Source organism: Mytilus edulis, chromosome 1, assembly GCF_963676685.1.
Source record: "Mytilus edulis chromosome 1, xbMytEdul2.2, whole genome shotgun sequence".
Lineage (NCBI taxonomy): Eukaryota > Metazoa > Mollusca > Bivalvia > Mytilida > Mytilidae > Mytilus > Mytilus edulis.
The window spans coordinates 9,425,561-9,453,460 of record NC_092344.1 but is presented as its reverse complement, the minus strand read 5'-3'; the positions used below and the strand labels follow the sequence as shown (position 1 = coordinate 9,453,460).

Sequence of the window (27,900 nt, the reverse complement as noted above, 5' to 3'; positions counted from 1 at the left end):
TATCATATCATCATATATATGTTCATTATTACACAATAAAACTTCAGCGATGGTAATTTAACCATCTTATTATATGATTCGTTATGATTGTGGATTAGGAAATTATGAACCCCTCCTCTTAAATGTAAAATAGTAACGTGCAAAATAAAGTTTTTAAAAAAAATATTGATTGGTTAAATAATTTCTGGAAAATCTAACAACAAAGAACTATAAATAGCTTTAAAAAATTTCCATATTATCAGCATATATATAAATACTCTATACGAAATAACATTCAGTAGTAAACATACGTCAACAAGTATACAGGTATGTCACTTTTTCACCTCAAGTTTTTATTTGTTTATCTTTTCGTTATTATTATGATTTAGATTTATAGATGATATATGAAAAGAGCATATTGGTTCCTACGTATGAAACGATATTTAATGAAATGAAAATGAAGTATATAGTTATATATATATATATAGTGATAAAGCAACAAGATTTACCGTGATGTTTGGTGTGCTTTTCAACGGTTGAATTTTATTGATGTCTATATACGTCGTTCATTGTGTACCGATTTCTGCTTATTAAAATGATTGATTTGTCTTGATCAATCACAAACTTAAAACAAAATAATTTTGCATTATGATACAGAAACTTCTAAAAATACAGAGCCAATATTTAACAAGGAAGTGTACAGGTTTGTGGTATCTACATGTAAACAGTATAGTACATATCATATTAATAGTATACGTGATTTGATGACTTATATTTTGCAACTAGATGTACCTCTTTCCTTGAGACCTATTTTAGCGGAATAGGTTTGCTTTAATTTTGCGTATAAAAATAACCACAACACCCGTTATCAACTTCCCCCTTTCTTTGTTAGCAACTAGAGCGAGCTATTTGTAGGTACGAGGACTATGTATCGTCCCAGTGAACCTGTAAATTATGACTGAGACAACTATATATAGAATATTTAAGATTTGGAATATAGAACTGTACAGTACTTTATCATATGTAGTTTCAGATCATGAGTGAACAATATGAAATAAATCATTTTATCTAAACATATATGCGTCTTATATATAGATATTGTGTCGGCAGATAAGAATAATTTATGTCAAATGAACTAAATTCATCACGGTCGTTCCGCCCATTAAAGCCAGATTTATTTTGTGGTGAAAGCGCAAAGTGAAAGTAGAAGTTGGATTTCCTGAATTAACTTTCGGAATATCATACTCCGAAAGGCATAGAAATTTTAAATAATCAAAACGAAATTGAAAATGAAAAGAGAAAATTGATTGGTAAAATATATTATTAAAATATTCGGAACATCGTTTGGATTATGTAATACGCAGTTGATGATATCTTGCAGCGTGTGTTTGAAAGGTAAATATTATTCATTTTGGTGTGACGTTTTATTTCTATTAATAGAAACAAAAACAATGCCAATGGCAATGATGTCATTTTGGTGGGATTTTTCTGGTCAGAATATAAAGCTTCGGACGTATATCTATTAACATGTTTCATGTTAGTATTAGACATTTTCAGTGTTCAATTTTATCTAAAATTTAGTCCACTGTGACAGTTCTGGTGATGATCTAGGACATAAACGATTGTTAAAAATATAAATTTGGCTTCGTGAGACACAGCCCTTGTGCTTTGGAACGCATTTATGCATGTAGATGTTGCAAATTAGATCTTTGACAATTATTTATATAAATATTTTATGCATAAAACCTTTATGATATTGAAATTGATTTTCTTTCATATGTACAACAAAAAACTGTTTTGATGGAAATGTGTTATATGCCCAGCGACAAGTATTACATACATATCAGGATGTGATGTCAGATGAATACAAACCCTTCTTTGTGAATGATCAATATGTAAAGCTGAGCTATTCTATAGATTATTCAAATGCTCAGCTAGGTTCACAATTACTGTAAACCTCATACATTATACATGTATATATTTAATATTACACTGCATGTTGCCTTTATTAAACCTGCACACACACATTATCAAGTTCTTACTTGGAGCTATTTAACCCTTTTATGCTCTTTCTCGTACCAGGGTTATAATTTAATACGCCAGACGCGCGTTTCATCTATAGAAGACTCATCAGTGACGCTCAGATGAAAATAGTTATAAAGCCAAACAAGTACAAAGTTAAAGAGCATTGAGGACCCAAAGTTCCAAAAAGAGCTAACCAGTATATGCTCCTACTCATAAATTCTGCAAGCTTCATGGAAAATTAACAAATACACACCATACATTGCAGGTTCAAACTTAAAATCCTCTTTGTTCATTATGATAATAAAGTTCTGTAAAGCCAGTAATAGCATGCTAACAGAGGCAGATGCAGATTGGGAGGAAGAGGTAGGTCCACAGGCACTCGTCTCAGAATTTATTTCCCCTATATACCTTTATATAACGTTATATTAAGGTATATAGGATTTTGTTTTCTGAGACAAGTGCCTGTGGGTAGGTCCACCTTTTGGAGCTCCAAATAAGATATTTTCAGGATCCACACCTGGTATTATTCTATTGCTTTGAAGAAAGAACCATATATGATCTGATGATTACTTTAATGTTAATGGAATCTTGCCAATAAATGCCAGAAATTTCCACTTTTTTCAAACGTAATTTCATAATTTTCTGTTTTGTACCATAAAGAAAAGGAGTTTGGTCAAAAAGCCACCTTCATATCCCATAAAAAGTTGTTGCAAGAGTTCTGAACAGCTAGGTAAGAACATATCACTTTCTTGACACAAAGCATCAGATTCAATGTCCACATTGTCCACAGCAAAACAGATGCTTGAAACTTGAGCAAGGGTTTTACTGCCATTGGTAATACATTTAAGAAGACCGAAGTGAACATAAATTATCTCTATTCCCCAGTCACCATTGGATTAAGGATAATCCCATATTCATAATATTGTATAAAAAAATATGTTTTTTTTGTAAAAACTACTAGCTATATATATAGTATATGGAAAACTGATGATTCATAAGAAGATTTAGTACAAATATTGTAGACATGCTTATGGTGCAAATGATTAGAATGTCTCTGCCCTAAAGCATGTCAATGCTTTTATTGAACACTTATATACATGTATATATGAGGCTGGTAATGGGGGTACCTTCGTGATGAATAACATTAAAAAAAAAAAATAGCAAAAAGAACATGATGAAGTAAACGTAATTTTAGGTGCATGAAGATAAAATCTGAACTTTTTTACGATAAAAAAAATCGACTGATTTTGACAAATCACATTGATATTTTTCCAAAAATAATGGTAAAGATAATTATTTAAGACCTATGACATGTAAGATCGACAATTGAATACTTTGAAGAAATACGTCAAAATTTAAACAATTTGACGCCAACACTAAACAGTAGACGAAAATGACTGTTTGACACCTGACTGAAAATGGCAATTACTACCCTCATGTTTGTAGATAGTTCTAAAAGTTAAAATACATATTGGTCTATAATCCCTGATTTTTTTTTTATATTTAGACTTTTAAACCTATTTATTTTTCTTTCAGTTATTAAAAAACGTTGGTAAGAAGATAGTCAATTATTGGACACAACAGCCAATTTCAGATATGGAGGACACAGATAACAATGCAGTCACCATGTTAGACGGGAATGGAAAAACCGATTCTATGTCTGACATAGATCCATATTATAGTGATGATTCAATGATGTCAGGTAACCATAGTGTCATGTCCGCTGAGGACAACATTGCTGAAATGGACAGCTTACCTATTGCAAAAAAACAATCACTACTTTACCAAAAAGTCCCTGATTGTGTTAATAGAGAAATTGGGTCGTACACATTTTCTACAGTATATGATCAGAGGGTTCCAGATGATATAATGGACATGGAGATGTCTCCATCGAAGGCATATTTGAATGCAGCCATTCTTTGTCTTGATCAAACTTGGGAATACCTGGAGATGAACGATCTAGGTGAAGCCAGAAAGCACTGTATAAAAGTTTATGACATTTTACAAGACATACATGATCCAGCACTTGATTCAGACAAGATTACAGCATACAACACTTGTTGTTGTATCTTTCAACAGGTTAAGATTTACATATTTATTGTGTATGCATGTGATGCATGGGTGTTGGTGTATTATATTTTTTTATGCATGAAATCATTTTTCCTATTTAGCAAAGAAGAGCTATGAAAGGCCCATCAGAACATCTGTTGTTATATTGGGTTTCATCCTATATTAAACAAGAGGCTCTCAAGAGCCTGAATCGCTCACCTTAATTCTTTTGGTTAAATCTCTCATCAATGATTATTTTGGCTTTTCAATTTATTTAAATGTTTTTTGGATCGTCCTATTTTCTTCAAAAGCCAAAAAAAATAATCATTTTCTCCTATGTTCTATTTTAGCCATAGGAGCTATGTTTCTTGACATACAAGGAAATAAAATATAAAATTTATACTAGATACTCTGAAACTCATTTAGCCTAAGTTTGGCTGAAATTGATACAGCAGTTTCAAAGGAGAAGATTTTTTAAAGTAAGTCAACATGATGAACAAATTGTGAAAAAAGTCTTTAAAAGGCAATAACTCCTTAAGGGGTCAATTGACAATTTTGGTCAAATTGACTTAATTGAAGATCTTACTTTGCTGAACATTATTGCTGTTTACAGTTTATTTCTATCTATAATTATATTCAAGATAATAAACAAAAACAGCAAAATTTCCTTAAAATTATCAATTCAGGGGCAGCAACCCAACAACAGGTTGTCTGATTCATCTGAAAATTTCAGGGCAGATAGATCTTGACCTGATAAACAATATTACCCAACATCAGATTTGCTCTAAATGCTTTGGTTTTTGAGTTATAAGCCAAAAACTGCATTTGACCCCTATGTTCTATTTTTAGCAATGGCGACCATGTTTGTTGATAGATCATAACTTCGGATACAATTTACAAACTAGATACCCTAAGGAACATTCAGTTAAAGTTTGGAAGTATTTTGCCCAGTAGTTTCAGAGGAGAAGATTTTTGTAAAAGATTACTAAGATTTACGAAAAATGGTTAAAAATTGACTATAAAGGGCAATAACTCCTAAAGGGGTCAACTGACCATTTCCGTCATGTTGACTTATTTGTAAATCTTACTTTGCTGAACATTATTGTTGTTTACAGTTTATCTCTATCTATAATAATATTCAAGATAATAACCAAAAACAGCAAAATTTCTTTAAAATTACCAATTCAGGGGCAGTAACCCAACAACAGGTTGTCTGATTCATCTGAAAATTTCAGGGCAGATAGATCTTGACCTGATAAACATTATTATCCCATGTCAGATTTGCTCTAAATGCTTTGGTTTTTGAGTTATAAGCCAAAAACTGCATTTGACCCCTATGTTCTATTTTTAGCAATGGCGACCATGTTTGTTGATAGATCACAACTTCGGATACAATTTACAAACTAGATACCCTAAGGAACATTCAGTCAAAGTTTGGAAGAATTTGGCCCAGTAGTTTCAGAGGAGAAGATTTTTGTAAAAGATTACTAAGATTTACGAAAAATGGTTAAAAATTGACTATAAAGGGCAATAACTCCTGAAGGGGTCAACTGACCATTTCCGTCATGTTGACTTATTTGTAAATCTTACTTTGCTGAACATTATTCCTGTTTACAGTTTATCTCTATCTATAATAATATTCAAGATAATAACCAAAAACAGCCAAATTTCCTTAAAATTACCAATTCAGGGGCAGCAACCCAACAACAGGTTGTCTGATTCATCTGAAAATTTCAGGGCAGATAGATCTTGACCTGATAAACAATATTATCTCATGTCAGATTTGCTCTAAATGCTTTGGTTTTAGAGTTATAAGCCAAAAACTGCATTTGACCCCTATGTTCTATTTTTAGCAATGGCGACCATGTTTGTTGATAGATCATAACTTCGGATACAATTTACAAACTAGATACCCTAAGTAACATTCAATTAAAGTTTGGAAGTATTTGGCCCAGTAGTTTCAGAGGAGAAGATTTTTGTAAAAGATTACTAAGATTTACGAAAAATGGTTAAAAATTGACTATAAAGGGCAATAACTCCTAAAGGGGTCAACTGACCATTTCTGTCATGTTGACTTATTTGTAAATCTTACTTTGCTGAACATTTTCCTGTTTACAGTTTATCTCTATCTATAATAATATTCAAGATAATAACCAAAAACAGCAAAATTTCCTTAAAATTACCAATTCAGGGGCAGCAACCCAACAACGGGTTGTCTGATTCATCTGAAAATTTCAGGGCAGTTAGATCTTGACCTGATAAACAACATTACCCCATGTCAGATTTGCTCTAAATGCTTTGGTTTTTGAGTTATAAGCCAAAAACTGCATTTGACCCCTATGTTCTATTTTTAGCAATGGCGACCATGTTTGTTGATAGATCAAAACTTCGGATACAATTTATAAATTAGATACCCTAAGGAACATTCAGTTAAAGTTTGAAAGTATTTGGCCCAGTAGTTTCAGAGGAGAAGATTCTTGAAATAGTTTACAGACGACGACGACAGACGACGACGACAGACGACGGACGACGACTGACGCCAAGTGATGGCATAAGCTCACTTGTCCCTTCGGGACAGGTGAGCTAAAAAGGGAGGTTAGAACGTTCCTTGTTATGGGATTTTTTTTCTCTCTGTCCCTTATTTTTTGTTGTACATTTGTTCAACCCTTTTATGTCTACAAAATTCATGTTATCTGTGTATTATACAGCAGTATTCTGCAGCAACTAACTTGAACCAGTTAGATATAAGACTTTACATGAAATATCTGGCCTAAATTATTAGTTTAATATCTCATTCATGTCATTTCTTGGCCTTTGAAGTTAATTTTGTCATTCTGTATGTTTTCTCTGGATATTAACTCACTTAAGTTCTCTTGATTTTAATGCACAATTAAAAATCTATTGAAGCAAACTAGAATCAAACCATGAGACAAAATTAGTCATTTATAATTATTTTTTTTTGGTTGATTGATTTCTACATGCATTTTACATGAACCTTTTGAGTTAAAGTTAATAAAAACATACTTGAGAAAGAGAAAGAAAATAATGTCTTTGATACATTGAAAATTTCAACTTAAAACATTCAATCAATTATTTCTGTTCATTTTAGAATGCACATACGTCATGTACACCATTGATAATTTCTTTGAACTGATAAAGCGTTTCTTAAAATTCTGTAGTTTTATATAGTACAATGCAATTTTGATCTTTGCATAGAATGATTGTTAAGTTTAAATATACATTAAAATATCTTTTGTTGTTTGTTATTGATCTCGTGTTGAGTTATTTTATAATATATAATTTCTTTTAAAAATGGTTTCAAAATGATGGCATAATAACTCCACTACTCAGCACTCTTGATTTTTATTTCTTGTACGTGACTACATACATGGCTTTAGAATTATGATGTAAAAAACCAGTATGTACAATATTGATTAAATTTTTGACTGGTAATATATTGATATATTTCAGTATTTAAACAAACCGGTAAATTAAATAGGCTGATTGTGATATCTTTGATTAGTTTCCACCAGTATAATTTGTTGATTTAAACCAATGTATGACCTGTGCTCAAATGCACCGCTTAGTATTCTGCTGAAAGAATATGACTTTGAGATGAAGAACGGGAATAAAAGCACTTTTCCATTACTTTTTGGTTTGTCAAGTACATGCAGGGATGCTATGTCATGAACCAAAACATAATACATTACATCCCATCTTTATTAAAAAGTCTGTAATTTTGGTATTGCAATTGACTTTTATTGACTTGTTGCCATCTTAAATTGAATATTAATGCTATTTCACGGCATTGAAATACATTTATTAATCAAAACTACTTGATTTATGTAAAAAGTTTAACTTTATGTCAGATAGTTGTAAATATACTGATTTAAAAGATTCATTTATTTATGAAGTTAAATGAAAACTGTTACCTTCAGTTCAGGGTACGTAATATGTACCTATTCTCCTGGTTTATCCAAATTTCCCCTATCAAAGCAACTATCATGACTATAACTATGAAATGTATTTGGATTTTAAAATTTGCATACATGTATAAGTTAATGTAAACCATTCTTTTCATATAAGTTTAGTGGTTCATTTAACTAAATGTTATGTTTGTAGTCTTTACTTTCTGATGGGATCTTCTGCTTTTAAGATGTTCAAATCAGTAAGTAGCATGCATTTCTAAATGTAACATTTCTTTGTGTTATATCTAAGACACCTGTTTTATATTTTTCATGGATCATATTACATGTATTAAAATCAATTACAACTAATTTATAATTTATATATATCTTTTCAGTGTGGAGATCATGAATATGCATTAGAATGCTATTATAAAGGTACAGTATTATTAATAATAATAAATTTGTTTATTAAAGTGTCAAATATTGATTGCCATAAAACATATACAACAATTATAATATTTACACGCAAAAACAATCAATATCCAGCCACAAATACCGACTTATGAGACACATTATTTTTTTTGATTGACACAAAATTACTGATGTGAAAACATAGTACATGTTGACTATAGTCCAGTGGCGGATCCAGAGGGGGGGTTCCGGGGGTGCGCACCCCCCCCTTTATTTTGGCCGATCAATGCATTTGAATCGGGACATATGTTTTGCACCCCCCCTTTGCCCTGGGCTAGCACCCCCCCTTTCGAAAATTCCTGCATCCGCCACTGTAGTCTGTTTAAATAAAAAATGAAAAAACAAAATACAAATTTCTTATTGGTTATAAACATAATTAGAATACAAAAAAAAAAAGATCATGGATTCTAATTTTACATTGATTGATTAATTTTTTATTGTTCTACACTGCATCAGCAAAAAAGGCTATAGCTATATAGCTATAAGAAGATGTGGTATGAGTGCAAATGAGGCAACTCTCCATCAAGAGAATTTTCTTGATGGATTTAGTTGGAAATAAATTATTCGCATACATTGTTATGTTAAGAAATCTGTCAGATGCAACTATTAACATTGTTTTTTTTTCCAGGGTTTTGGATCAGAAAACTAGACGTTTATCCTTTACATGCCAGTGAAGCACTAACATACTGGATTCCATTGATTGAAGGACTTAATCTCATAGTAAGAGTCTAATAAAACATACTAATGCATATACATGAAGAACAGCAATTAACATGCTATATATATCTTTGTATATGGTTTGTTATGTGTTAGAAGGGATTTTGTGTCATAGTCAATCCCTTCATTTCCATTATACAGTTTGTTCAAAATGCTTTAGTGACATTTGAGTGGCAAAATTAACTTTGGAATAAACTGAAAGGGGTTGTACTTGACCTATGTACATTTCAGTCACAACTTTTTTACCTAAAATTGTCTCCCCCTGTTTCAAATATTTTTGAATTTTAATTGGCACCAAAGTCATGTTTGATCATTTTTGCTACATAGTATATATGATAAATATATTATCTACAGAAATACTAAGATGATAAGATTTCATAATCTTAAATTTAGGAAATGCTGAGAGCAATAATTTTTTTTTAATTTACCTTGCAACTGTACTTTTTTGTAAGTTGTGATAATTTTTTAGTTGAGTGTACGTATATCATCTTTATCATCTTTATAGAAACTGATATCCTTAATAAGGACTCTGAGAGCAGAGACAGACAAACTGTTTGCCAGCAACCCAACAGGAAACTGTGAGAAAGCATTGTACATATACCTGGATCTTAACATATCTCTGAGGAGTGTACAAGGAGACGTCCAGTTAGCCAAGGCTGTGATTGAAGATGTGAGATGTATCCTGATACAGATAACTAAATGTTTCCTTCTTAAGGTAATTAGTCATAGCTATAAATAGACATATAAATTAGGGGTTGACCTTTGTTGCTGTATCTGATATTTGTTTTTAGTTTCCTCGTTTGAATTGTTTTACATTCCTCATTTCAGTACCTTCAATAACTTACTTTGGGACATAAGATTTGCTCATTCTTGAAGGCTGTTTGGTGACCTATGTTTGCTAACTTCTATATCATTTAGTCTCTGGATGATGGTTTTCTCATTGGCAATTATACCCTAACTCCTTATTTATTTGTATATATCTTATCCTTTGATGACCTGTTATGTTCCTACCCACCTACCTTTTTTTCAAGGGGAGACACATTTTGTAGCAATTCATCCCAATTGACCAGTGGTCACTTTGAAGAACTTAACATTTTGTGTACTGTTAAATTTGTTCTTGTCCTGAATATCAATAACAAAAATATTTGCAACTGTGCATTAAACAAAAAACAATCAATCAATTAATCAAATTGTACTTTGAGTTAAGATTTTTATATATTAAAAAATGTATAGAAATAAAAAAGTAGTACTTTTGTTAAACAATAATAAAATTGAGAAAGGAAATGGGGAATCTGTCAAAGCAACATCAACCCAACCATAGAGCAGACAACAGCTGAAGGCCACCAATGGGTCTTCAATGTAGCGAGAAACTCCTGCACCCGTAGGCGTCCTTCAGCTGGCACCTTAAAAAATATGTATACTAGTACAGTGATAATGGACGTCATACTAAACTCCGAATTATACACAAGAAATTAAAATTAAAAATCATACAAGACTAACAAAGGCCAAAGGCTCCTGATTTGGGACAGGCGCAAAATTGTGGCGGGGTTAAATTTGTTTATGAGATCTCAACCCTCCCCTATACCTCTAGCCAATGTAGAAATGTAAACGCATAACAATACACACATTAAAATTCAGTTCAAGAGAAGGTCAAGTCCCATGTCAGAAGATGTAACAAAAGAAAATAAATAAAATGACAATAATACATAAATAACAACAGACTACTAGCAGTTAACTGACATGCCAGCTCCAGACCTCAATCAAACTGATTGGAAAATTATGTCTTCATCATATGAATATAAAAGTTTGAATTTTATTTTTCAGGGAAATAATGAACAAGTCTGTAAAATCTGTAAAGACAGTAAGTAGATTTGTAATAAATTTAAACTCTATTATGTCTGATGGGAAAGCAAAGAACTAAATTTCAAAAGAAGAATAAGATTTATGAAATCACTGTTTTTTTGTTATATTCTATTTTTAGCTCAACTGGCCCACAGGGCCAAGTGAGCTTTTTTCATCACTTGGCGTTCATTGTAGACAGTCGTCATTAACTTAGTAAGATCAACAAATGAGTTAACATGACCAAATTGGTCAGTTGACCCCTTAAGGAGTTATTGCCCTTTATAATCATTTTTTACCAATTTTTCGTAAATCTTTTACAAAAATCTTCTCTTCTGAAAGAACTGGGCCAAATTTAACCAAACTTAGCCACTATTATAATTAGGGTATTTAGTTTTATAAAAGTGCGGTGACCCAGCCAACTAACCAAGATGGCCACCATGGCTAAAAATAGAACAATGGGGTGAAATGTAGATTATGGCTTATAACTCTGAAACCAAAGCATTTAGGGCAAATCTGACTGGGTTTAAATTGTTTATCAAGTCAAAATCTATCTTCCCTGAAATTTTCAGGTGATTTGGACAACTGGTTGTTAGGTTGCTGCCCCCCATTGGTAATTTTTAAAGAAATTTAGCCGTTTTTGGTTATTATCTTGAATACTATTGTAGATAGAGATAAACTGTAAACAGCAATAATCTTCAACAAAGTAAGATCTACAAAGAAGTCAACATGACCAACATGGTCAGCTGACCCCGTAAGGAGTTATTGCCTTTTATAGTCAATTTTTAACAATTTTCATTAATTTGGTGAATTTTTGTTAATTTTTCCAAAATATTTTCCTCTGTATTTAGTAACTAAAGAGCCAAGTTTATTATAGATAGAGAAAATTGTAAGTAGCAAGAATGTTCAGTAAAGTAAGATCTACAAATACATCACCATCACCAAAACACAATTTTGTCATGAATCCATTAGTGTAATTTGTTTAATGTGCACATAGACCAAGGTGAGCGACACAGGCTCTTAAGAGCCTCTAGTTATAGAGTATTTAAAATAGATTTTTGTCTGAAGTGCAAGTAAACCTTCTAATAACATCCACCTTTATGAAGTGGGTGATATACTACATTCACTTTGTCAGTCTCATTGGCAATTATACCACATCCCATATTTTTATATAGACTGTATAGATTATAGAATGCCCTTCCTTTTTCTATGCATTATTACAATTTTCAGAAAATTTTGAATGTCTGTTAGTTTTAATTGAACCCAATGTGATTCAAATGGGAGAGATCCGTTTGCGCCAAAAATGCGTCCTTTTGCGCCACAACTTTTTTTCTCCAAAGCTACGTTTGCGCCACCTGTTTTAAAATTACATGGTATCATTTGCGCCAAAAATAAATCATACGATTGCGCCAATGGGTACTTCCTAATTTAATGTATGTAGTAGCTTGTAACTTCACTTCATTGTCCAAAAAGACAAACATTGAAGGATGAAATACATAAAACAGTTCACATTAATTCCCCGTGGAATGTTTCTGCTCCATTACTAGTACGTCTTGCGGTAGATGGAGTTTCCGCCCATACGGATGGTGGGAGCAAAGCAAAACATAATCAGCAAAAGCTTCTATTTTCTTCTTGTTTGGCATATCTTGTATTAAATATTCAACAAAGCAATACGTTTTCTTCTCTCTCTGTACATGGACTGTCTACTGCATTTCAAGTCATTTCTCTCCAGATGCTCATCTTCATGGTGAAATATCTCCGATCATATGATACTTTTTAAGCCAAAAATAAGAACAACTATTAATCATTAATATATTTATGATTGATGTGTGTACAGGTAAATTGGCGCAAATGATACTTTTTGAAAATAAAATTTTGCGCAAATGATATCCCTGAAAAACAGTAATTGGTGCAAAAGGACTGCTGCCATTCAAATACAGATCTTGTGTGGGGGTTTAGCTTACAAGAATCTGACAGCATGCCATTTTACTTTATGTTCTGGTCATTAATACTTTTACCAATGAAGTTCCTACCTAAATATTTGAAGGTGTGTATTATAAGGACAAAACCAGTGGATCCTGAAAGGTTATTGAAACAGATAGTAGAATGAAGTGTCTTCACATGATCTGTAAACAAGGAATTATTTGAATCTGGATTATTTTTGAATTTGAATTCTGGAAAATTGATTAGAAATGTATGATGAAAAGTAACCTATCTAAATAGATGGCTAAGGTTAATTTTACTTTCAATATCATTTCAGTATGAACAAACTAACCCCTGTTAGCCATGCGCACATGGCTAACCCTATTTAGTTGGGTTTAAGTTTTCATCATAAATTTCTCATAAATTTTCCAGAATTCAAAATTATTCCAGATTCAAAGAATTCCATGTTTGTATTTTAATCAGATTAAAGTGAACCCTATTGCTTCTTGTAAGCTTTCATACCAAAAATAAAAGATTACAATTGACTTTTTTTTATCACAGTTGACCAAAAATTTCCTGTTACAAGAGGAAGTACAATGATGGGTGATTTTTTCCAGACCTGGGGTAAAGCTCTTGCAAATCTAGGGAAGTTTGATGTAGCAAGGAAAAAAGTTCAAGAAGGCTTAGAGATGGTTTTTACTAAGGTAATTAACACAAATATAGATTATTTTAATGATATTGTTAAATTTCTATTTTGATTATAGATTTTAGTTTCAGAAGTGTAATCTGTTTATTTTTACTTGTGTAAATTTTATGCAGGGTATATGTTTGTATTAAATATTCTGGACCTTGTAAAGGAAATTATCCATTTTAAATATGCTTTGAATTAAGAAATTGTCAGACAATTTCAATAATGACAACTTAAATATGCTGCATAAACATATCAAAAAACAATATTACATACTCAATTCTACAATCACATTATCTTTGTGCTGGTCCAAATACTATGTACACATGTACAGTAAAATTTGTAAAATTATAGGAAGATAAAGATGCTGGTAGATGCTTGCTGTCACAGATTTCTCTGATGGAGGATGAGAGTAGAGAACCTGCCAATGATACTGTAGATAGTGATGATGAATATGTTAGAGGGTCTAATTATAGCACCCTTGAACAGGTAAATTTATGTATAAAATTATTTATGTAAAAATTAGTTTAAGAATTAGAAATTATAAGCAAAGGCTAATTAGCACACTTAGTTATCATAGCTAACTTCAGGGACCCAGGAAATGAAAGTTATTGTACACCTGTTGATTGTCAACAGCTTTGCCTAACTTTTTAGTACTTATAACTATAAAAAGACAACAACATCCTGGATTAATGCAAAGAAATGCTTTATTCTGGTCTATATGTTTCGCCTCTTACAATGGAGTCTTCAGGACAATTTAATGATGTAAAACAAGTGTAGAAGAACATAAAACGCAGGTCATATGGGGTGGTTACAAAAAGGTTAACAAGACGTAACGTCATGACAACGATAAAAGAAAAGTGAAAGTAAAAATTAATAATGAATTGTCAGTATCTTTTCTAAAATTTTGATAGCTATTGTGTCTCCACTAAATCTGGTTTCTTAATTGTTCAAATCCCTTAACCAGAAAATTAAAACTTGATAACCTACCTTGATTTCTAGTCAGTATGAACAAATGCTAATTTCGAACAGTGAGGTTGTAGAAGGTATACATGATTTTTATAAACTTGAATATACTATGTGGTTGCAATTCCAATTCTACATATGGGAGACTATAACTATATTTTACAGCAAAGGCAACAGGCAGAAGAAGCAAGAGCCAAGCACCATAAGAGAACAGCACGTCACCGGCGTAAGTATGAATCTATTATCAACAATATTACAAAGATAAAGAAAAAATATTACAGTAATCATATTCTATGTGACATAATATATTTTCTTAATTTTAGAATTGAAATAAAAGGATACAAAATCTTAAAACAAACTTACTTCTGGTGTATTTAGTTGCAATTTAAAACAGATGTTTTGATAGATACATTGCTCATGTTAACAATTGCCTCTTAAAAGTTAAAATGTTAAGATAAATCTGTAACTTACGGCCTAAAGAGATAATTGTGATTAGTTATTTTCATAACTTTCAGTGTATAATTTAAAAGGGTTATATTATAAGAACTTTACACGGAAATTAAAGTAATGGAAATACAAATTAATGCACAATTCTCATTGAGATGTACATATTGTAAATTCAGAAATTAATGCCATTTTTTTATTATAAGTTATTGCTATATAAGGAAAATCTGCATACAGATATAAGTATAAAATATCAGATTACGACTTATTATTGCGTCATCTGTGTTGGATATTGAAATAAGTTAAGAACTTTAGATTAAGCTGTGCATATAATGTTTGAATAAAATATATTAATTCATTATTCAATTTCTTTTCAGCAAAAAGAAATTCTGAGAGTCAAGACTATATGAATACTACTTGGACAGAGCTTCCAAAGAAGCGGCGAGCTAGGAAACGTCACCTAACGGCATCTTCAACAGGGAGCCAAGCATCAGAAGATTCAGAACAACTACCATTACCAGAGGCCCATGCAAACTCAGACATTGAATCAGATGAAGAATTTGACACAATGTCAAGGTCAGATTGGTTTGGTCCACCTGATCCATCAAGTGATGATGAATCTGATCAGGAGGATTTCTCTAATGTGGACCAATTTGAGAAAAGTTCACGAAAGTTTGATAATGGCTCTGATGAAATAGATGAACAAGGTCTTTTATTAGACGGAATCAGTCTGTGTGATAAATTTCTTGAAGAAAACAGAAAGCCATCCCATAATAAAAGTCACTTTACTTACCCAGAATTCTACAGTGAAGAAAAGAATGCAGAACTCTGCAGGCGTAATCCTCTGAAGTTCAAGAAGTGTAAAGTGAGGATAGAATCAGCACACGGAGCCGTATGTACCAACTTGGACCATTCTGATGACATACAAGAAATAGAAATATCTGGCAGGTCTAAAATTGGAAAAGTTTTTAATGAGGACGAGGTATACGTTGAAGTGCTTCAGGATGAAAGGGATGCATACAAAAACAAAAACTATATCCCACGTTTACAGAAAACCCTAGATTTATCCAAAATGAGCTTGAAAGTTTTTGGTCAGATCCGAGGAGTTAAACAGCGTCATCACTATCCTGATATAGATCATCCTGTCTTTGTGTGTGTATTGGACGAAACAGAATTTCATCTCATGCTACCAATCTCCAAAACTGTCCCAAAACTCCACATCCTGAACAGAAAATGTGAGAACAAATACCAAGTTAATGTATACAGATATGTTGAAGAGAAAGGTTATCTGGTTCATAAAGAGCTCTTTGATATAAAACCAGGAGAAATTAAGAACTATATTTTCTTAGTTGCAATGATATGTTGGGATAATTTGTACCCACTAGGAGCTGTTATCAAGGTTATCAATGCCAAAGATGGATTGAACTCTGGGATGGAGATATTGAGATTGCATCACCAAGTGCCAACTGGTTACAAGTTTGAAACTGTAGAAACTGTCAGAACATTAACAGAACAACATGGTAAGTTGGTGAAAAAAGACAAAAGAGAAGATTTGACTGACCTTGAGGTTTTCACCATAGATCCGACAGATTCTAGAGACTTAGATGATGCCTTAAGCATAGAAGAGACCTCTGAAGGAAACTACAAAATTGGGGTTCATATAGCTGATGTGACAGCTGTCATTAAAAAAGGGGACTACATAGATTGTGAAGCTTATGATAGAGCCACTACTTTCTATCCAGGCCAAGGTCGTAACCCTTACCACATGTTACCAGAGCCTTTGAGTACCAATCTTTGCAGCCTGATACCTGAACAGCCTCGTCCTGTCATCTCTATATTTTTCACATGTGACAAAGAAGGAAAACCACTGGAAAAGCATGAGATCAAGAAGACTGTGATCAGAAGCAGACAAAAATTGACCTATCGCGAAGCTCAAGATGTACTTTTGAACATTGGAAGAAATGTCCCGGACAGTATTTGCAAACAAATAAAATGTCTTTTCAACATTGCTAAAATAAGAAGAACAAGACGATTGGGTGGTGCCATGTATCATGTTCCCATAGAAACAGATGATGATGATTTTATGGAGACAAAGGAAGCCCACTTTCTAGTTGAAGAGTTTATGATTCAAGCAAATCATACAATAGGTACATACCTTTTCCGCAAATTTAAAAACTGTGTCCCTTTGAGAATACAGCAACCACCAGAACCAGAATGTGTCCAGCAGTGGTTAAAGTCAAATGAATTATTTGCTGATTTGATTCTTAAACTGCAAGAAGTGCGTCCACTTCCAGTCATTGAAAGCGAAAGGAAATTGTCAGTTAATAATGCTAGAACTGGAAGATACAATAAAGTACTGATGTTTCAGCAGCATGTTTGGAACAAACTCAATAATGCATTTCATAAAAAAGATTTTCCAACTGTTATGCAGATACTTGGGTGTGACGAAATTCATCCCTTTGCTTGCTTAGGTCTAGAGGAATGGTATGACTTTCAAGAAACAGCTGAATATAAATGTTCTGGAGATATACAATCAAAGGGAGCAACCAAGAAAGATGGCTCTCATTTCAGTCTTGGAATGTTTCCATACATTCATTTCACCTCACCAATAAGGAGATATGTTGATATCATCTCTCATCGACTGCTGCACTGTGCCCTGGATGAGAAAAAGCCTTGTTATTCCCCTGAGGAAATATCAGAGATGTGCCATCATATAAATGAAGTTACACGTCGTGCTAAAACTTACCAAAAAAAGTGCAGAGCTTTAAATTGGGGTTACAAGTTAAGAAAAGAATCAACTGTTTTCCATGGTTTTGTGAAAACTGTGTCTGAAAAAGAGGTCACAGTGGTAATACCAGGTCATAGAAATTTACCAAAAGAGTCTTGTACTTTGCAGTTAAACTCCCTTGGGTCTACCAAAAAACCAGTCTTCAAAAAAGATATCAACAATGGAAGGGACATACTTGAGTTACAATGGAAGAAAAGGTTATACTCATACAATGGATTTGCACCAATAAAACGACAAGGAGAAGATAGAATTTACAGAGTTAATCCACACAACAGGTCTTTTTTCCAACAGCAGAACAAATGGAAACAACTGCTTCAGGCAGTTATTGATGAAAAAACTCCCCAGGGAAAACTAAAAAAGCTGGAAAAAATCTTTTTCAATGGTGATCTTGGGCACCCTGAAACTAATTTGGAAGACTATAATCCAGCATGTGTCAAGACTGAAAGAGATGTAAGTTCAGAGGTCAGAAAGGGTACAATAACTTTACAGAGTTGTGAATATAGTATGACTTTTAACCAGGGTCAGGTGTTGGCACTGCAGATGTCAGCTGAATCTGTGAAAGGTGTTCTTATTCCCCAGATAGAGATTTTTGACATGACAAAAAATGTTAGATATTGTCTTCTACATGTGAAAGATCCTATCAAGTACCTTGAGAAGTATTCAACAGACTCCACCAAGGACTTTTATCACAGACCAGCAGACTACATCAGAACATGGAAACCATTGGTTGAAATGGAAGCAGCAACCAACGCTATTAATGTTGGCACTGCTACCATAAACGATGTCCCAGTCAAGTTTTTATCACAAAGAGAGGGGAAATTTTCACTTCGAAAGGCTTTCTTGGAACAGAGAAATATAGAGATCAACAAAGTTCCATTAGAAGTTTATTTGAATCCAGGAAAAGAGCACAAAGAAGGAGATGAAGAAGAAGGGATTCGTGAAATAGCAAGTCCAGATTACCTGTGCATTAAAAGTGTGGAATACTTAGGTGATGGGGAAGTCCCGGGTAAAGAGTTTGGCCATACACATGGTTGTGCACCACAAGATTACAGGATATGGCATGGACATGCCAAGATAGAACGAGTAAATGTGAAGGGAGAAAAAGGGAAAATTGATTTTATCTTCAAGCTTCACAAAAATAGTCAGCCAGTTCCATCTGCCTTCAGGAAAGATGATGTTAAACCTAGATGTGGAATTGAAGTTCTTTTCAAGTCTAGTGCTGATTGGTAAGTTTATCAAGCTGTTACATTTTCAAAATTTGATACATTGAAAGATTAATTGGTTAATTGTTGGTTGCTTTACTTCCTGTAGACCAAAGGTTGAATGGGATTTAGAAACATGGACAGCCCTGGACCATCTGAATGGCAGTAAAAGCCTTGTTTATTAGGGTTATTATTTGGGCCTTTTTAGCTCTGAGGGACTTAAAAATATGACTGCCATCCCTGGTGGGAATCTGGACTTAAAATTCAATGCCTAATGTAGAATAAGTATTGTGCTGTCTACTCATTAAGAACCCTAGCAACAACAGTCTCTATCGAAGTGACTTGTAGCTAGGCAAAAATCATACCCAGCCAGTCCCTTTTTCTTTAATATTTCAATTTCAATAAAAAAAAAAGAAATCTATGTGAACACTGTATGCTTTACTTATAATGACTAATATATAAGAAGCATTTGCAATTAGACAGCAATCCAACAATTAAATGAACCAGAAAGTGCATAGATTCATATACAAAGTTTGCTGATAAATTAATGAATATGCCTATCTGAATTTTATTTAATAACTTTTAATACTTGTTTGAACTTTTTACATATTATACTAGGATCATAAGGAATTCCTAAGCAAAAAATTGATCATTGTAAATATATAACAATTAATTTCAAGAAATCAAACACAAGTGGAAGGAATGTACAATTGTTTTAAAATGCATAATTGGATACTGAAGACTGAAGTATAGTAATGATTTGAAAATAGTACACTAATCCCTCTGATAGAAAGATTTATTTCAAATCCTCATCACTATTTAAGATTTTCTATGTAAACAAATATCTAAGAAAAGTAAATTTAATGTTTGCAACAAAGGAAAGTTACTCTAATTTTGAACTCTGATTTAGTGTAATTTTTTATACATTTTTTTCTAATTTTCTAGTCGAATTGATGGCCTCCTGCAGTGTTTGGACAAAGCTAATCCTCTTCCAAAGGCAATAGCATTGGGAACCAAAATTCCTAAGCTTGGTAAGTAATGAAAATAGTTCAAGGTCACAATTTCTTAAGACCTTGTATATATACTGTGTAAAATTGTGGGTTATCTTATTTAATTCTATTTTTTATGTCCTACCTATGCAGAAGGGAGTATTATATTTTATGGTTTGTGTGTCTGTCTGCTTGTCCACCCATCTTACTGTCTGATATCTGATTAATGTTTTTGGCTTAGGCATAGTTTACCATGAGTTATAGTTACATCAGCTTGAAATAGTATAATACACATATTCTTGTAATTAAAAAAATCATATACTAAATTACAGTTTCAACCCCAATTTCAAGGTTCACTGAACATAGAAATGTGATAGTGTGAAATTCGCTTAATTTCAGGCTATAGTTTTGTGTTTAGGTAGTTAACCACAAAGTTTAATTTTGTCATATAACCATGAAACATAGTCAACATGTTTATTGTGAGGCAAACTTTTAAAATTTTAATGCCAATTACTTACAATTGATTACTAATATTAACCCGGATTTTATGGTTCAATGAACAGGGATTCATCACAGTGCAAGTGAGACAAAGTTTCCTATGGTCCAAATATATTCTTTTAAACTGAGTTTGACTGTGCCTATTGTTGTGTGTTTGTTTGACATTGGCTTGAGGCATAGGGGGGATGTTGGAGATCTAAAAAAAAATGTTTTTAACCCTGCTTCATTTTTGCACCTGTTCCAAGGCAGGAGCCTCTTGCCTTTGTTTGTCTTGTATGATTTTTAATTTTAGTTTCTTTTATATACATCTGAGTTTAGTATGAAGTCCATTATCACTGAACTAGTACATATTTTTGTTTAGGGGCCAGCTGAAGCAAACCTATGGGTGTGGGATTTTCTCGCTGTATTAAACATTTTGTTTATTTTATATATAGATATGTTTATTTCTAAATGAAATGCAGTATTAACCTTTTAGGGATATGATATTCAGTCTTAAGAGTATGACTCAATTGCCTCAGTGTAATGCAGTTGTTTCATTTATTTTCTTGGGTTCCAAGTTTTCATGGATTGAGGAGAACTTGTATTTTCAAGGATATATTATTTGGTGGTTTTGCCCAAGTGTAAACAGGCATATAGGTATCCCACTATTAATAATGAATCCACAAAAAGGGAAACTAAAAACTCATAAATCTTATTTATCAACTATGTAAAAATAAGGAAATTTGGAATGAAACAACTACCCACCATAGACCAAAGGATTGGATGTAGCAAAGTAGGGCCTTCAAAAATGAGCAAAAATCATACTGTATAGAAAGCTGTACAGTATTCATAAAAGACATGATGGGTGTTCTTTATGCCTCATACAGCCAAAATACCAAATAAAAAAATAAACATTTTTTGTACTATGAAGCCTATTTTCTGAACAGTATTTTTTTTACCTTACAGATAAAGGACACTTTGAAATTGGAAGAAAGATGCAACCAGATTTAATGAACATAGATGGTATAGTGAGGAATAACCCTAAACAATACCAGGCTATCCAAAAAGCATTGGAATCATCATTTAGTCTGATACAAGGACCACCAGGTATGGTTCAATAAACAACCATGAATATAAAGATCACTTATGATTTACAGACAATTTCATTGAGTGTGTAGGTAAAGTAAATATCTTTGGTCAGCTTGCTTGCTAGCTGAATCATGAAGTCATTATTAGTTAATGTATACTACCTCCTTTCGAGTAGCCTAGTACTATAAACAGACAGATTGGTTATCTGCCTGACAAGCCTACTCTTAAAGGAGGGTAGTCTACCTAACCTAATAATAACTTCACAGTTCAGCTAGCAAGCAGCAAGCAAGCTAACCAAAGATATAACCTATACCTACATGCTCAATGGAATTGGCTGTATTTGTTAACATTCATCAACAAATATTTTGGGGTATTAATTTTTAAAGGACATTAACAAATAAGTAATTGAAGTTGGTATATTTATTGTGCAGGTACCATCCTTTGTTCACATTAATTAATTATATAAAACTGCAAGGGTAGTTTCAAGATATTTGTATGAAATCTTGATTGATAATTTGATGTAATTAAGTTCGTTTTATTTTTTAACTTCCAAAATATGATAAACTGTAAACTTGCTGGAATGCATCTTACAAAATGTTTTTCACTTTAAGGTACTGGAAAGACGTATACAGGTATCAAGTTAGTTTACCTGTTCAACCAGATCAACCTGAAATGGCAGGAAATGGGCAATGAGAAGAAACAGATTATTTTCTGTGGCCCATCCAATAAATCTGTGGATTTAGTTGCAAGTAAGTAAACTATGGGGGAAAAAAGTAAAGATTGTTAACAAGTATAAGAACCTTTGAATCCAAGGTCTGTCTTCATCGTCTGTTAACTTTTGAATAGCATAAAGGATCAAGACAGGCTCTATGAATAAGTCAACATTGCAGAAATACCATTTAACTTCATGTTAATTGGCCTAATGCCTTTTGATAAAGATTTTCAATCATTTTTGGGGGGAAATTTTGTCTATTATCTTGAAAACTTTAATAGATAAATAGAAACATAAATCATCAGCAAGAGATGATATTCATATAAATCAACATGGGGATTACTTATTTATGTTATTGCCATTATATGACGTGATTAATAATATTTTTGCATTTAGTTTTGACCAGTAGCTTGAAAACTGAAATAGATGAATAGAAACTTCATATTTAAAAAATGATCTACAAATATTCAAATATGACTGAAATTGTCAGTCTGCTCCTTATAGTAGTGAGTGCTTTTTAATAACAATTTTTACAAATATTTTTTTCCTTATTTTGGTTATTATCTTGAAAACTTCAAAAGCAGCTTGCAAATATGTTTGTTCTGTTTATAGAATGGATGAAAAGAAAGTTAGGAGAACATTGCCCAAAGATGGTCAGATGGTATGGAAGTTCTATAGAAGATCAAGAATTCCCTATTCCAGGCAAAACACCGACACTTGGGCGTGGAGAGAGAGCAGTGGCTGATGAACAATTGAGGGAGTATTCAATGCATATACAAATTCGTCAACTAGGAAAACCATACATGGAAGAAATAACTGCTTTTGACAGACAATTTAGACAACATCAAGATGGTGTCGACTACAAAGATGTGAATAAATACAGAAAGCTTATACACAAGGCTGTTATTGAAGAAGTTGCACATTATGATGTTATATTCTGCACAACTGCTATGGCAACCAACCTTAGAATAATGGCTGGTACAAAAGGTCGTATTTTCCAGATCATTGTCGATGAATGTGGAATGTGTACAGAGCCTGAAAGTATGGCTGCCATTATAGCAACCAGAGCTCAGCAGGTGGTTCTGATTGGAGATCACAAACAGCTTAGACCAATCGTGATGAGTAGCAATGCTGCCAAACTTGGATTAGAGACGTCTCTGTTTGAAAGATATGCTGAAAAGGGAAAGATGCTGACCATGTTGACATCACAGTACAGAATGGTAAGTTTTCCTATACATTTCTAGGCATATGTTTGGTTAAAAGTAACTAAGTGGAGATTTCATATTAGATAAGTAGGTGGGGCTTATTTCGATACACTGTTAGAAGGGATGTTATGTCCCTTTATAAAAACAACACAGTGTTGAGGAAAAAGCTGAAAGGTTTCAACAGATGATGAAATTGATGATGAATGATTGAAATAAATTCATAAAACATAAAATGTTTGGTAAACATCAGTCAAAGTGGTGTTCTAAGTGAAAAATATCACAAAATTTTGAAAAAAGTGTAACATTGTTGCATTGTTTAGCCATAAAAGGCAAAACTATAGGTAGCACTGCATATTGCTCTAATAGTTTTATATATTTATTTTTTTTCAATGTGTTATCTTAATTTATCATATATTTACAGCATCCAGAGATTTGTGCCTTTCCATCAAAGCAATTTTACAAAAACAGACTTGAGACCATGCCATCATATACATGGCGTACAGATTCACCTCTTAAGTCATGGCTTAAACAGAATACACCGGTCATATTTTGTCACGTAGAAGGAACAGAGGAATATCTCCCCTTCAACACAGAAGAAGGAAATGAACAGTCATGTTCAAATAAACAAGAAGTGGACCAAGTGGTAAGCTTTATAACATATATTGATTTCCCTTGTTTAGATGGCTAACATTGATTCAAAGTAGTGTCTTCAAGTTTTGCAATATTGGTATCTCTTAAATAACAAATTTGTGGCATACAATTTATCTGAGATGACCTGATACATGATATTTTTAAACACCTATTTTTGAATTCAGATATAATTGACCACTTGGATGATGATCTAAATCAGGGTTTTATAACAACATTGTAGGTTCATAGCAAACGAAGAAATGCTGAACCTCAGTGTTTTAATTCTTTAGAATACTGATACATAAAATATTTCAAGTAATGTATTGTTGTTTTTGCATTGTATGATACATACACTTCAACTCAAAGACATCAAAAGTTCAACACATTGTTATTTCCAGGTTGTTTAATAAGAGTTGGATATGTTTATATGTTTTTTCCAGAAAAAATACAATTCTTAAATATCAATATTCCTTTTTCAGGTAAAAGTATTCAAGCACTTGGTAGAAGATGAATTGATAGACCCCCACTATATCAACATTATGAGTCAATACAATTCACAGTGTCACAGTATCAGACAGGAGCTAAAGAAAGACAAGTTTATACAATTCAATGTCAACACTGTTGTGGCTAGTCAAGGTTAGATTTTACTTCTTAAAAGTTTATTGTTAATCAGTTTCTAAAAATTGTAAAAACATCTTTGGATTCTGAGGCTGAAGTACCATGATATTAGATTTAAAATCAGAAAAAGTTAAATTTTAAGTTTTAAAACATACCATTTCTAAAGGACACATCTTCCAGGGTCTTTTATGATCAGCTCATATTGAGTTGTACTTTTAAGAACTTTGTCAAGGATAGTTTAAAGGGTTGCTGCTCACAAGGAAACTATTAAACCAAGAGTTCCAAATGGTGAAGTTGAGATCATCTCTTCGTAAATTTTACAGATGCCATCACGAGTTGGTTGACCATTATGGAATAACCATTTCACAAATGATATAGGATATGTTCCTAACGTCGTAACTACAATCCCCTTCCCTTTCATGAATGTGACCTACCGAATTAGACTATTTACCGGATTTGTTATCAATAAGCAACACGACGGGTGCCACATGTGGAACAGGATCTGCTTACCCCTTTAGGAGCACCTGAGATCACCTCTAGTTTTTGGTGGGGTTTGTGGGGTTTATTCTTTAGTTTTCTATGTTGTGTCATGTGTACTATTGTTTGTCTGTTTGTCTTTTTCATTTTTAGCCATGGCATTGACAGTTTATTTTCAATTTATGAGTTTGACTGTCCCTCTGGTATCTTTCATCCCTCTTTTAAACATTATTTTTTTATAGTGTCTAAAATGTTCAGAATCAATTATCATGTGTCTGATAACCTTAATTAGAAATGTTGATACATTTTTTGAGCTTACATTATCTACAGAAGTCAGTACTTCATTAATTTAGTAGAATTTAGAAAGATGCTAAACCTTTTAAAAAACATTACCATGTTTTGAATTTCAGGAGGTGAATGGGACTATGTAGTAATAAGTCTGGTTAGATCCCTATCAGATTACAGAATAGAACCAAAGCCAACACTGGGCTGGTGTAAACAGAATCTAGGTTTCATTACTGATGAACATCAGACAAACGTGGCCTTGACTAGAGCACGTAAAGGACTTATCGTCATTGGTGAGTTTACAAAAAGTTATTGAAAGATCATTGAAAGCCTTTAAAATTATTAAAAAAAAGTCATGTATCTTCAGACTATTTCTTCTTGCGACTTTCTCCACATGATTGATATTGATTTAGTGATCAATCTTAAAATTTGGGTTTCTCTGTGATGCAGATTAATCATTTCAAAAAATTTAATTGTTTGATATCTGATTTATATTGTTCTTTTTTAAAGATGTTTTTCTTTTATTTTAGGTAATCAGAAGTTACTTAAATGTAACGATGTATGGGCAAACTTTCTTAACCATTATGGCCAGAAAGGTTGTGTGGTTGATTGCGATAAGTTCCCACCACCGCCACAGAGAATTCAAGAGAGAAAGCAAAAAAAGAAAAAGTCCCGCCGTGTACAGGAAATGGATGAAGAGTTTTACAGCCGTACAGAAGAGGATCCAAACCAGGAAGAAGAAAGTCGTCCAGAATAAGCTTAGTCATTATTTCTTGCTGTATCTTTTGTCTAGTGTATAATGTGAAATTTGAATTAATATTTTAATACTTATCTTTTTTTCATCATTTTGAAAAATTTTTGAGTTTGGCTTAATGTTTAGTAAAACTTCAATGCTTAGCACAATATTTTGTAAAAATTAGGAAAATATGAATCTCTAGCTCAATTTTTGGTAAATGTATAATTTTTTCAACTCACTAGTTGGCTATTGCAATGATGCTTCATGAAAATGCCATATCAAAAGCAGTTTCTATTCAATACTTGTCAATCTCTAATGACAGCAAGCTGGAATCCAATGCCTAATGATAATATACTAACCTACTGTTTTATTATTGAATAATGTATGTACAGTTAAATATTGCTAGGAGCATATCTAAGTGGAAAGTTGAAATGTGCCATATTTATTGATAGATTGTATATTGTTTTAAAGGCTAAAGGTTAAAGTGCAATTTGTACTTTGGTGTTGAAATAATTGGCTATATTGATGTTGTACGTTTGGCAGTTTTGTAATTTAAATTTGCGTAAGAATTGACTCTTCTTTGTATATATATATATCCTCTTAGTTATAATTTTGTTATTGGTTGTTACTTGGTGTTATGTTGTGCTTTGTAATGATAGATATCACAGTTGACTATGAAACTATGCTTTTTATGGTTTCTAAAATATAAATAGTTGAATATTTCTTGAAACATTCTAATGTATCTTTTTGATAAATAAACCTTAAATAAATAGAACATATTGTAGTTATGAAATGTTTATTATAAAGCATGAAATTGACATTTTGATTATTCTGCTGAAAATAAAACACTTGACATTTTTGACATTTTTGATATTTTGAACTATGCAAGCATTATTTTGTATTCTAAGGCATAGACAACATCTAATATGCATATTTTAATTTAGTTCGTAAATTTTCTATGCATATAAAAATGGGGAAAAAAATTATTGTAAATGTGCCATTATATTATTAGTTAGTGTGTAATATATGTATATGTTGTACTTAAATATTGTAATATATCCGTCCAATAAATTTGGAACAAAATGTTTTTATCCATTGCTGTCATGAGAACAAAATCATTATAAAGTGTTCCCCTACTGACTCCCTAAAATTACAGAGTTTTTTATAGGGTGTTCAGGTAGTGTTGGGGTTTGCTTTGAAATTTTGAAATAATTTTTCCTCAACCCATCTGACTTTAAATAGCAAACCTAATTTTGTTAAAGCCTTATTATAAATAGAAAAATAAGTACTTAAATTTAATCATTTGTTTTTTAAAGTTCAATTTATTAAAAGATTTGAAATCTCTTTACAATGATTTTATTTTTATTTTGTGATTGTAAGATAAAAAAAAAAATTGTGATATTCATTGCAGATAAAACAGGGTCCATTTTTTTCTGTGAGCCATTTCCATTTTTGTATGTTTGTTGATATGTACATAAAATTTTATTGTTTAATATGTATGTTCCAGGCTGTATAACTATATATGCAATGTTACTTTTTTCATTTATTTATAAAGATAAACAAGAAAAAAATCTGTAAAAGTATTTCCATGATTTAGTTGAAAAATCTTTTATCCATTTTCATTAACAGATGACTATTTCAGTTGTAAATTTGTTACATAAAAAAAATGTAAAAAATGATAAA

General features: G+C 32.3%; 1 protein-coding gene across 3 annotated transcripts; it reads left to right on the top strand.

Annotated features, from left to right (window-relative positions):
- Nucleotides 1-229: 229 nt before the first annotated feature.
- On the top strand, nt 230-27,900 carry LOC139523446 (3'-5' exoribonuclease HELZ2-like). Of its 3 annotated transcripts, none has more exons than XM_071317504.1 (18): nt 230-306; nt 3,541-4,083; nt 8,357-8,396; nt 9,061-9,152; nt 9,655-9,864; nt 10,974-11,010; nt 13,473-13,615; nt 13,954-14,088; nt 14,731-14,791; nt 15,387-19,023; nt 19,945-20,030; nt 21,432-21,572; nt 22,166-22,303; nt 22,879-23,486; nt 23,893-24,114; nt 24,581-24,737; nt 25,607-25,774; nt 26,012-27,900. In XM_071317504.1, the coding sequence occupies exons 2-18, from the start codon at nt 3,601-3,603 to the stop codon at nt 26,236-26,238; spliced, it is 6,585 nt and encodes a 2,194-aa protein (XP_071173605.1). In that variant the 5' UTR covers nt 230-306; nt 3,541-3,600; the 3' UTR covers nt 26,239-27,900. The 3 variants fall into 3 exon arrangements, with proteins under 3 accessions (XP_071173605.1, XP_071173613.1, XP_071173598.1); XM_071317512.1 differs by having other exon boundaries at nt 277-1,374; XM_071317497.1 differs by lacking the exon at nt 230-306 and adding an exon at nt 1,412-1,515.

What these genes read in the sequence shown, in the direction of transcription:
- LOC139523446 (XM_071317497.1), top strand. An exon ending in TGACATCACAGTACAGAATG is followed by an intron (nt 23,487 to 23,892) that starts GTAAGTTTTCCT and finishes ATATATTTACAG; the next exon opens with CATCCAGAGATTTGTGCCTT. An exon ending in TAAAGGACTTATCGTCATTG is followed by an intron (nt 25,775 to 26,011) that starts GTGAGTTTACAA and finishes CTTTTATTTTAG; the next exon opens with GTAATCAGAAGTTACTTAAA.